Here is a 12,930-nt window from a genome sequence, read left to right as displayed (position 1 = left end):
GTTTAATTAAAAAATCAATTGTTATTTTATAATATTTTATTTTGAGCATTAATTGTTACAATATATACATATAACTACGCATGACAAGATTGGCAAAATCGTGCGCAGCGTCCCTGTCGGAAAGCCGCATCCATTAAAGCGAGAGGGGCCGGAGTGCGGTTAAACTACCGCAAAGCACTGAAATGTCAGCATTAATATTGCAATCGTCTCTTGCAACCGCCGGCCAGCGGTCGCTCTTCTATGCTTATTATACTTATTGTATCGTGCCGCGGGTTTAAATATTAAAATCTCGTTTCCGTCCGCGGCAACGTATACGGCCACGCGTCGGATTGATCGAGTTTTATTAATCGACTTATTCGAGACTATTTCGCGATATTCCTATATCGACGAATGGCTCAAATTCTCGGAGAAATCGATTCGAAAACTTTGCAATTTCGTTCAAGCAAAATGCAACTTATCACAAATTTTCTCAACATATATGTTTAAATTCTATTCACGATAAGTGAGCTTATGTATTTTATTATACTTCACATATTATACGGATCATTGCTTGTCGACAATATGTGCACGCAGGCTAATCGATCTTTCGCGTTGAAAGGAAAGAAAAAGATCCGTCCGATCGATAATCGGCCTCCGGCGAAACGAGATCGTAATCGCGAAATAATAACGGGCTCGACACGCTTCCGTCTTAGCGGCCGCGCATCGAACGTGCACCTGTCCGCGATATTCGAGTTATCGGTTACAGGTGTCACGTGTATATGTATATACGTCGCACTGAGTGGGATCGTTCTTGATGGGTGTGCGCGCACGAAAAGCGCTTGTACAACGAAGTATATAAAGCCCCGTCTGTGCCCTTTATGAATACCGAGGTGCAGGGAAATATTCAGGGCGGTATAGCCGCAGACACGCGATTCTCCGGCTGCTGGCGCGGACGTGTCGAATTAATAAGTGAAAAAGTGAGCGCCGACAATGTCGTGACGTACTCGAGAATTGATGTCCAACCGCGGAAATCTCGGCATTGATCGCTCGAGGAATCGGAGAGAAAGGATGTATTTTATTTGCCGGTGCCGAATGTTTTCAGATCGAATAAAATATAAAGTTTATAAAAAATTTAATTGTACGCAACCAACGGGCTTGAAATGTCAAAGTGTCAGTTAAAATATAACAAAAAGATGCATATTTTTATGTATTTCAAGTTCTGTTACGTGTGAAAAAGTGATGTCAGAGTAAGAATTTGTCGATCACCGTTGAAAGAACTTTTGTGAAGATTAAGGGCGATTAGAGTTTTTACGTGGATAAAAATTATCCATGATTATATATGAATGCTAGGTGTAATTACATCTTTCGACATGTGAAGTGAAATAGAGAAGAAAGGAGAAAGTGCGAGTATATGTATAGGACTACATTCGTTCGCGTGATACGTGCAATGAGATAAAAAAAAAGTGCATGTGCAAACCGTAACTTCTTTATGGTCCTCCAGAGAGTCGCCGAACGAGGCGAAGCTGCATCGTACTTATCCCTGTTCATTCCTATTTAAAGGCGGCGGGCGGCTCTTCGACAGTCAGTATTTCATTTTGATAAATTGTCGTACCTGCTGACGTTTACCATTAAACGAGAATTTTGCGAGACTTTCGTATCGTATATAAAAGAGTCGCGCTAAGGCAGAAAAGTTGATCTCGACACGTTAAAAGATATGTTTAAAAAATCTGTATTTCTTATCTTTACATTGTTTTTTATATTTTATATGCTGGACAAAGTTTACACATACACATAAAGGCATAATCGTTGCTGAAAGGATAAAAACACACCTTGCACTGTGAGAGGATCATATCATCCATGTTCTGTAATATGGAACCTACAATCGATCGATCGAGCGATCGCTATTGATGAATTATGCATCGGGTGATACTCTTCTCCTGTGATACTTTTTTTTATAAAACTGCAAGAAAGATTGCCCGGGGCATTATTACATTTGTGCACGAGGAAAAGAGGAGCCTCGGCACGAGACAAATTCTAGCTGGATATTCGCGCGAGGTCGCTCTTCATATTTAATGTAAACGCGTACTACTTTCCAGAAACAGTCCTTCGCTCGATAATGAATTGGCCTCGTCAAGGAACTCGCATTGTTTAATTTTGCATCGACCTGGATATCTGGAATTGCAAGTAAATCGCCAGCAAGCGACAGATATACGCGGTGTCTCAAATATTCTTTTGGTGATAGGTTTTTTGAGTAGTCGATTCAAAGGTAATTTTTTAAAAAAGAATATTGATGAAATTATCATTTATTGTTTGTGTAATTTTACAATTCTTGCTATGCTATATAGTTTCGTAAAGTTTTATTTTTAAGCCGTTAAGGAAAAATCAAGACATCCTGTATATAAACAATTTATATGCGAGGATACATTTTCTCATCGTTAGATAATTAAATGCTTATGTGTACACCTTGAAGAATAAAGGAATAACTGTACATTATATATTGGTCAATCGGATTTATCATACGAATGAAACTCACTAATCTTTCAATACCTATATTGGTCCGAATGCGAAAGTCACGACTCTGAAATCCTTACCTCATCCCTTTTACTTCGAAACTATCTATGTGCTACGTGGTCGTTACTCCGGCTACTATTTTCCACACAGTGGACACGTATATCCGCTCATATTTGTGGCGGGTTATCCGGCAAGAGTATGTATTGAAATGTCGTCGTCCCGGGCACAAATACGACGGAGAAAAGGAAAGGAAAGAGGAAAGGTGGGATTATCTGAATACAGTCGTTTCAGGGGTGAGTTGCGACCCCCCAGGGGGCAGTAGGTGGTCGCCCCTGGAGTCTACCGGACCCCCACAAACTTGTCCCTCTCGTCGAGTGACGTATGGCGGTCATCCTCGCGCCGAATTACCACCATCTTCCCTTTCTCGTCTGCTCTTCGGAGAAGGGTCCGTCAAATAGATTATTTGAATATCGATTGATCGCGCCGCCGTCTTATTTTCGGGAAATTGCGATTGGTATATATTTTACTATGCGACGATCGCCCGCGTTTTAGCATAATTCGACCCGCAAAGCCTGATTGATAAATGCGTATTCCGATGCTATCTCGACCGTCCAGTCCGGTTGATCCCCCGGTTTTAATCAGAGCAGATGTGGGTTTCCGCCGAGTTAAAGTATGCGACATTCGTAATACGACCATCAGAGACATTAAGAAAGTTAAACAATGTTTAACTGTCGGCAAAAGTAAATTTCACATATATGTATACGCACAATTTGAGCAATAAACCAGATTCGCAGAGTTCGAGATATTATTAAAATGATAATGAATACAGCAAGAAATACGTTATTCCAGTATCTGATTATCTCGAATCTGTATTGAAATTCTTTTGACGATCGTACTTTTTGCCGCCTTGTACTTGTATATGTATATGCGCTTCTTGCCATATTCTTTTATAATCCTAATAAAATCAATGAAGATGAGAAGCTTGCGCAAAAGTATTAAATCAATGTCTTCGTTATCGTCGTTTCTTCATCGATCGCGCATCTTCTTTTATTTTTGAAAAAAGAGAAAGCAGATATACACATAAGTAACGTCCTAATATAATTAAGATAAAACTGTATAATGTGTATACGCGTGCGCGCGCGCGCGCGCTTGGCAATTCAATCGAAACGAGAAGTATTTGGTATTGCGTGCATCTTTCTTATGGGAAACGAACGATTTTCCCGATCAGTTTATAGCACGGTGTCACTAACGAAGGCGCTTTTTGTTGCAGGCAGCGACGCGCTTGGTCGAATCGATAAGGAGGAGCCAGCCTCGCCAGAATCCATACAAGGTGAGTTTGCAGAGTCTCATCGTTCGCTGTCTTACGTTCTCGATACGATTAACGTATCGATGGGTTTAACCTTCGCCTTTACCACGCCGAACATAAATTCCGCGCGGAGATAATGCGGCAAGGAAACGGTCTATCGTCGCGATGATGAATCCGCACACGTCGTTTTCTAAACGTTCTTCTCTCTAAAATACTTCTTATCACGTCTCATAATTTTGAGCTATCAGTTTTATCGGATCTTGTTTCGAATTATTTTACATGATATTAATTCGTATAATGAAATATGAAATTTTTAGAGTTGGGTTTTAGACTTTTGAAAGTTACAGAAATATAATTTGATCGCAACATCTTTTGCTGTCTATTATTATATAATTGTTTTAGAAAAAGATGGTAGGTTGTAGATCGCGTAAAAATGAAATACATCTCAATTGGCAGTAAAACTTATATTATTGGCACATTTCTCGATTTTTTTTTTTTTTTTTTTTTACGTAAACCCACCGCAATTTCTTTTGAAGCCGTCGGTTAATTTTTTCCACGTAAAATATATCGTAAACCCAATTACATTTGGTAAACCTACCGCCGACTCGGAATCATAGCGATTTGTCATTTACCTCGACGAAATCTTTTGCATGACCGGGTCTTTTATCTTCGAGACATTATTTACCAGTGATGTGCATTTGTCCACGAGATAAATTTTTCGTTAGAATTGTAAAAAGAATTATTAAGAAGCGTATCTAAATCCTTTTGTCCTTTCTTTGGCAATTTAAAAAAAAGTTTATTTCTTTTTTTACGAACCTTTTACGATTTTTACGAAGCGGAACGAAAACGAATTCCAGACACTAAAATTGCAAACGACTAACTGGATTCTCACGCTACATCTGTTAAACAAAAAAATACTAGAGATTTCTAATATTACATGGCGTGAAAATAATTTCGGTTGGTGCTGCGTGACTATTATAGCAAACAGAAATTTGGGGAAACCAATCGGGCATATTATATATCCTATAATTTGTCTATAGATTCTATTTATATATGTATAAAAAAGAATTTATGCATATCTTTCTAATTTTATCGCAACATTATATATTTTAAACTGGAATCTGCTCGATCAATATTTTCATCAAATAATTTAATGTAATTTTTATTTAATTTAATTTTTATATTTTAATCTAAAAATTGGTATTAAACATTGTTGAACAGACGTAAAAATTTTTGGTAAGAACTTTAAAAGTCTAAGCGTATATTTTATCACAAAATATACGTCTTGTAGATATTAATATAATGCATACACTATACGCTAACGTCTAAAATATACCCAGTCGTTTAGATTCTTGCGTGTTTGGCAAAACAAACTTTTGTATAATAAACCTAATGAGGAGAATCGTTAGTTCCATGAACGTGCGTTTTGAGAACAACAGGACGAACTCGAAGAGGGTGTCACGCGTCACGAGATCTGACGTAGCGTGTATCGTTGTTCGCAGAAAACGCGCGATAATGAGGAAGATGACAGAATATAACGAATGCCGCCAAATAGCTGCATCTGCAAAACTGAGAAACTTGCTTGATGTTAGAATTATAGTGCGTAAGTCTGTAAATAGAATTATCATTTTCATTATGTGATGACAATGGTTCTTTTGCTTCTTTATGCTGTCGACATTATATATAATACAAAATTTATTTTTATTACAATTATACTTAAATATACTAATATTGTCCAAAATATTCAAAATTGTTTTTAACATTGACAATATATTATGTTGCATTATATATATATATATGTAATTGGAATAATTAGATTATTTAATAATAAGAAAAATAAAGTATATATGATCCATTATTAGCGATGAAAAATTTTTAACTCAAAACTTGAATCCATCGACGGAACAGTAGACTTAATTGTGAGTCTCGCGAGATCCGCGAATCAGAAAAAATGAGTGAACTCGTGGAAACTAACAAAAATGAAAAGAGAGCTGACAAAAAATCTGCAATTGGATTGAGCTCTCGGAAATGCCAAACCGGTCGTAAACAGAATTCGCACTCCTCATCCCTGCGCGAACTCGTAGCTTCTCGAAGAAGGAAAAGAAACGATTGGTAAATAGAAGGGACGAAAGATTCAATGGGGCCCGACAAAATGGAAGGGGAGAATGCGAGGAACATCTCGCGCGGTCTGTGTTTTACTTTATAGCATTTAGTCCGCTGTTTGTCTTATATTGCTATTAGCCTCCACCAATTAGTAATTGCATTTTTAATGCCGATTCCATGAATTGGGTCTACCACCGGCTTGACCGGGTCCAATCTTGATGGTTCGCGAATCGGGCCTGAGTGAAACGAATTGGTGGGGACAGAGAACTGCGTTCTCCCCCATGCCGGTCGGTCGGTTGGTCGGGCACCGGTCGTTGCCGCCGGGAGGGGGGCATGTCATTAGGAGTCATTAATATCGTGGACCTTTGTAATTTGACATACTTCCGATCGCCTAGCGCCACCATCACCACCACCGTCGCCGCCACCCGCTCCATTTTTCTCTTCTACCTCCGAACCGCTTGTCCTGCGACTACTGTAGAATCTTCTGTGTCTTATTTTTTGCGCTTCTTCACGAATTAGGAACGGTCAGAAACTGTCGACGAACGTCGTTCGCTCTGCGACATAATATTCGTGTTATTTATTTTTTGTGTGATAATTTTTACGAAAAAAGTAATCGCCGTTCTGATTTTGTCAGTTTCAAGAAGATTGTGAAAATAAATTTCATAGCTCTAAAGGTTGATCCTTCAAACTAATCCGAGTCTCAGTCTCAGTCAGTTCACATGTGTGAAATGATAAGATATATTTTATATATACATATATACATACAGAGAGATTTCTTATATCCTTTTCATGGAAAATTTATTTTTTATAAAGCACAGAAATATATAAAAATAAAGAATATGTGCTATTAATTAATAGTATTGTTAAGAAGGTATTTTTTTTATTTATCGCGTGCTCGATAATTGATTCTAGATTATGCGTGCGCATTATATTATGTACTATATGCGCAATTATTTCTTATTAGCCGTCAGGTGAATCGAGATGTAATGCTCGAAGCCAATACGTGTTTGATTACGAAATTGTACGCGAGCGGATGCAGCATTGGCAATACGTATATATGTATATATGTATATATAGCGGCGATTAATATGATCCGCGGATGCTAATCGTTTATTCCCGCATCGTACCCGCACACCTGTTCGACCGATATGGTCAGACCAGGGATTCTTTTAACGCGGTCTTCTCCCGCGAAGATCATTCGAACGGTCACGTTACTCATCATACTTTCTAATGTGTCGGCGCGAGCTTTTTATTTTCATAACGAAACGATGTCAGCTGCCATTAACTGTGAATCAAAGGAGTCGCTAACGTCGGCTTTGATCTGTCAAGTGAAAGAAGAAATACAAGCCGTCGTATATCACACTTATAGTTTATCTCTTGTATAAATGTTTTAAAAACGTCATTTCTTAAAAAAGTGATAAAGGATGGCGGATAATTAATTTTTTTAAAAATATTTTATAAAATATTCTCTTTTATTCTACAATAATTTATTTTAAAAGAGAGATATTGCATTATAAATAAATTATAAAAACTAATATATATGCATATATAATATAATGATTAATATGAGCGCATTTAATAGAACATTAATTACAAAAATGATCATTATTTTACCAGTAACATTACAATAATTTTTTTACATTTTGTGAGCATCTAAGAACAGTTGGTTGAATGAAATGTCATTGGGGTTTGAAGAGTCATCTTCGCGTTCGTATTCCGAATCAAAGTAAACGACGGTGGTCAATAGAAATTCTGAAGGATCGGATCGATTTCGCTTGGCATGCAAATATTCTTGCGATAAACTCGTCTGAAGACTGCTCGCTCATGCGGACACAAACGATAGTACGTCTTCTTGGTGACTTTGTTATTCAAATTACTTGCCCGGCCGAAGACCGAGCATGGAAAACCGCTTTTGAATGTCAAAACGCCCTTCCGACTTTCCCACAGGAAGTTCTATTCACACCTCGCAGTCTAAAACATCCGGGCTTTTACGCATTGACTCGTGAAAATCTGATTTTAATTTCCCATAATTTTCCTTGTGCATTTTATTCTCGAATTTTGCGCTCGTAAGTTAGCTGGAATTTTATTAATAAGAGTTATTAATACTTGTATTTGATCGATTTGGTGAAAGAGTTAAAAATATCTCTCATCAGTCATTTCATGTAATTTTTTTATTGAATTTTTCTGTATTTTTTGTCGTTAAGATAAAATTAAGTTTATATATTATTCTTAGATTTAAATATATCTTTAACTGTTATTGATAATAACGCATTAAATAAAAATACATTCCATGAATTAAAAGTGATATAATTGCTAAAAGCTTACTTTTTCATTTAAAGGGGAATCATATTTGATAAATCGTGTCATCGTTAAAATGTATTCTGATCGAACTAGTTGACTTTGTTATTCGGATCGGAGGAGTAAAACGAGGTGATCTTCCTTTGAATATCGAGAAGTACTTTCCTTTTAGCTTTTCGGGATTCATGTGTCACGATCACAACGCGAGACGGAGCAAATTCAAATTCCGCGATGGGATTTCTCGGGGATTTTCAGATTTTTATCGCTGACATCCACCGTCAAATGTCCCGTAAACGGAATATGCTAATTCTGCCGGAATGCTGACTGCGATGTTGACTTTTTTCGGCTTGCTAGAAATTGTCTTCCTCGGTATACGCTTGCAAAAATTTATGCATACCTAAACGTTCCTATTTTCACTACGCGAAAAGTTTATGTATTAAAGACTTTTATATACTTTTATTATAAATTCTTTGCTTATTACTTATTATTAGTGATAGGAAAGCCTTAGTTTCAACTTTTATTTTTGCTATGCGGTTTAAAAAAGTTAATTTCGAATTTTATCTATTATTATTATTATTCTCTGTTTATTATAGAAATGCAGATTTAGTTAATTTAACAAGTATATTAAGATTTTCTAAGAAGAAAGAATTGTGTGTGGCCCGAAGATGAACGCATTCACGAACGAAAAACCGCGCAACGGATTCGCACAGCGAACCAACTCAGCGTGATGTTTTCTCCTCCGCGCGGGACCGGTGTATATTTCTCACGGTCCGAGGACGACTTCCGTTCTCCGTTCTTGTTCTCTGTCGGAGTGCGAGCAAACAGCCCCCGATTCGATCGCGGGGAGATTAATTCGTTCGCCCACGCGCTACGAAAATTGAGGGAGCGTCGCGGAGAAGCGCCGTGAGAAATTGTACGGTCGATGAAAGGAGAGAAAGAAAGAGAGAGAGAGAGACGTTATTTATGAAAATGGTGTTGATCGACGGGTGGGTGTCGGCATCATTGTCGCTACGCGCGACGTTAGGGAGGAGTTAAAGAAAGAGGCTAGCAATTAGCAATTTAACCAATAACTCTGCAATTGATGATTCCATTAATGGAGAGCATCTCCGTTCCCACAGAGAACGGAGAGCGTTTTTCACTGTTTTTCTGATGAAGCCGCATCAATTACCTCGTGAACTATAATTATCGCATTAACGCGAACAATCTCCCTTCCGCGATTATCGATAATTCTCACTTCGTTTCCGTTTTTAATGTGCATCGGGGTATCGTGTCGGGAGCTGGTTATTCTCGCCTTTCTTCTAAACGCATCTGTAATTTCCTCTCTCGAGACGATGTCTTTAAGCGTTTCTCATTCGACGTTCCAGAAATGAAACCATTCGTTAATTCGAGAACTGCAATCGAGCAATTGGTTAGGTTGGTGTTCACGAGAAAGTTTCGAAGACTTTTTAAAAACAGATACTCTCTCATCTCGCGTCGTATAATTGTTCACGCAATTGGGCTCCATATGTAAAAAGTAAAGGATGAAGATTTTTTTTGTGAATCTTTTTATTTGTTTTCATGGAAGACCAGCTTTTAAATCTTTCTCAATTGTATAAGGGAAATGGCCCTTTTCTCTCAATTCGAAACTATCTATATTTTGCATGACGCAAAGGGCTGCAAAGGTTAACAATGAGGAAGTGAAAGTAAGAAATATATAGTTTTTGAGATTTGTAAAGGTCATGTAAGATTTTTTTATGTGTTTCTAACTAAGCGGGAGCTTGCCTACTGTCTATTGGGTACAAAATAGGACTTAAGAGAGAGCTATAGGCGTAACGCGAAAGAATTTCGGAAAAAAGGGTCTGAAAAAATTATGTTCACCATTCGTAGCGGGTGGTAATTAAAAGAGTCGAAAGTTGCCTGCATAATCGCAGAAAAAGAGATCGTTAATCAATTCCTGTTGCGTTAATGGGTGAATTAATATCCCACGCGCTCGATTATACATTAATTAAATAATCAATATTTATTAAACTCATTATTGGACGCGATCGCGCGAGGCCGGGAATTAATTCGATTGCGCGTTTATATATTGAGGTCGAACATATTTCGCTTAAATGGTCGGCAGCATATTGTTCATAACGATGCAATAAATATGGACGCGGCCAAATGAAGACGATAAATTACCGAACGCCCCCGCTGTCAACACCAAGAATTCACCGCATGTCCCTTTTAATCTTTTTGTTGAGCTCTCTCGATTACCTTTTATTGTATCTTTCGTCACTTTTGTGAATATACAATATTTTGTAAAGTTAAATTTAACCATAACTATATAAATTTGAGTAAATGTTGAAATATATATAATTTTCACCTTCTGAGAGAAAAAAGAGAGAGAGAGAGAGAGAGAGAGAGAGAGAGACTATACAAGTGTATAAAATATTTCAAGTGATGTGGTTAATAATTATATATCGTCATATTTCTTTTTTAAAATTAATTTACAAAACATACAGATAGAAGATATTGAACGTCATACTTTCTTTTTTTTAAGTACAAAATAATATTAATTATTTTATAATATATTTAGTCGTTTGAACAATTATTTGACAATCTCGTTTTACGTGTTTATAAAAATTACTGTTATTAATTTTTTAAAATAAATTGTCAAAAACGATGATACGATAAGATTAAGATTTCTTATAATACCGGAAGTAACAATTTAACTACTGGTTAAACATTTAAATGAAATGAACGTGGCTTCAACCCCACGATAGAATCTACGATTCGACCCCAGTTTTGCTTCCGCCTTTCCTTCCTCTTCGCTTATTATAATCAATTAGCGCCACGTTATCTACCAGCACGCGATTGTACAGATCGTCGATACGTATAGTCGCCGTCGAGGGGTGCAACCCTCACAGTTTTTTATATACACTGCGCGTCCGTGGGGGTGGGCCTGCAACAGGCTGATGAGTAGCGATCTTTCTACGATTCTTTTACTAGTCGTTTTTTTTTCGTGAACTGTGATGTATATTAGCAAGTTTACAAAACATATGTAAATTTTGTTGAATTACACATTGGTCATTATTAGTTACATTACATGAAAAAGAATTATTTTTGTAAGTAAATAACTGTGAAATTACTTGAAAAGCCTTACCACTCTCATAAAGAAAGAATTATTACGTAAAATATAAATTATACCTGTAAATTTTATTTAATTTTATAAATAAGAGTTTTTAACTTTTAAATAATTTTGCGATTATTTTAATCAATTATTAAAAAAAAACTAAAAACAGTTATTGAAATATATCTGACGATTTACGTGGCGCTAAAAAATATTTGATATTTCTTTAAAGTAGACAAATTTTTCGAATATTTCTGTAATTATATATATTCAAGCATCTTAAAATCGTTTCTCTATCAAGGGCGTTAATGACATCAAATGTATCGCAAGGAAGACCATCTCTCTTTTCCTCTGAGACTAACGTACGTCGGACGGATTAAATTGCGCGAGAAATACGAGATAGTGCGCGTTTATCTTAAGCGCGGAATTGTATGAGTCAACTGACACACGGAACTGGCTTCTACAACCTAGGGTATGTATGACTGTCGTCCGTAGGTTTCGTTTACTCGCGGTAAGGGTGTATCCGCCGGTGAACGAGAAAGAGTGCGCATAAGAGAGTAAATGAGAGAGAGAGAAGACAAAAAGAGTGACGAAGATAGCACCCATCGCTCTTTCCGCGCCTTTCCTCGAAGATCTTTTACGCTTCGGCAGAAACCCGATAGCCCCGTCAGCCATTAAGCCAGAGCCGTGCCTAGCGAAAGGTTGGTAGGGTAGTTGAAGGGAGTGGAGCGCCGGTAACAATTGAGGAGGTAGAGAGCGGAGGGGAGAGAGAAAGAAAGAAGTTCGCTCCTTGCCGCGGCGTGTGGAGGAAAGAGGGTGGTAAAGTGAAAGAGGGAGGGAGGGGGTTCCGGAAAAAGGAAAAGAGCACACCTCAATGTGTGTGGCTGCCTTCTCGTACGCAGAATCTCGTGATCGTCGTCATCTCGCGAGCACGTTAACATCGCAGGTATTGCCGTGAATGTCCGTTAAAAGATAGATGTGATTTTTCCCTCCCCGAATACTATCAGAAGATCTTCGTGCCATCGTAGATCCGTAATCTTTATCGATCTTTGTATTTTGAATACTTTTTCGAAATATATTGTGTGAAAGAGAAAGTGAGTTTTTTTTTTTTTTTTTTTTTTTTTTAATTTAATATATATATATATATATATATATTTATAGAGAATTGTGTCGAAAACGAAAGACCTATTGATGAATAATATCGTTAAAATGTTTATATTTTGAAATGCTTGTATAATTCATTTCACTAGAGTCGACGAGGGGTAATTTGTTGGCCATAATTTCTCCTTTTCTAAAGATGTGGAAACAGATTCACAGAGTATTCTGTCACACACGTTTGTGAGAAGGTCAGTGTGCGGTAAAAACTGGCCTTCAAAAGAGATCCAAACGACGTTGTGTGTTTAACCGAAAGAAACGACCGATGAGATGATTCTATTGCCACGTAATTGTCATTTCGCGGAGGAATAGCATGTCTAGACACCACTGTAATTGTTGTAAAAGGACAAAGAACGACGCAGGTAAACGTCACCATTATGTCTTTACCAAGATGACCGTCTACGTTGTCATTGTGTCGTTGCTAAAGTAGTGAGAGTCGGAATAATTAACTTATGACCGCCTAATTTTCGTCGCAAAAAAAAACTGT

The 12,930-nt window shown here is 37.3% G+C and overlaps 1 protein-coding gene across 4 annotated transcripts in view; it reads left to right on the top strand.

Moving 5' to 3' along the window:
* The window catches only part of LOC140669791 (uncharacterized), a 124,248-nt gene that overhangs the window by 92,668 nt on the left and 18,650 nt on the right, over positions 1–12,930 (top strand). For all 4 annotated transcript variants that reach the window (XM_072899904.1, XM_072899906.1, XM_072899905.1 and 1 more), the window contains exon 4: positions 3,761–3,820. In XM_072899904.1, the coding sequence (XP_072756005.1) occupies positions 3,761–3,820 (60 nt within the window). The remainder of the gene's footprint in view (positions 1–3,760; positions 3,821–12,930) is intronic.

The sequence above is a fragment of the Anoplolepis gracilipes genome, chromosome 9 (genome assembly GCF_047496725.1).
Source record: "Anoplolepis gracilipes chromosome 9, ASM4749672v1, whole genome shotgun sequence".
NCBI classification, from domain to species: Eukaryota; Metazoa; Arthropoda; class Insecta; order Hymenoptera; family Formicidae; genus Anoplolepis; species Anoplolepis gracilipes.
Note: the sequence above shows the minus strand (reverse complement) of the source record. Positions and strands in the feature narration are given on the sequence as shown.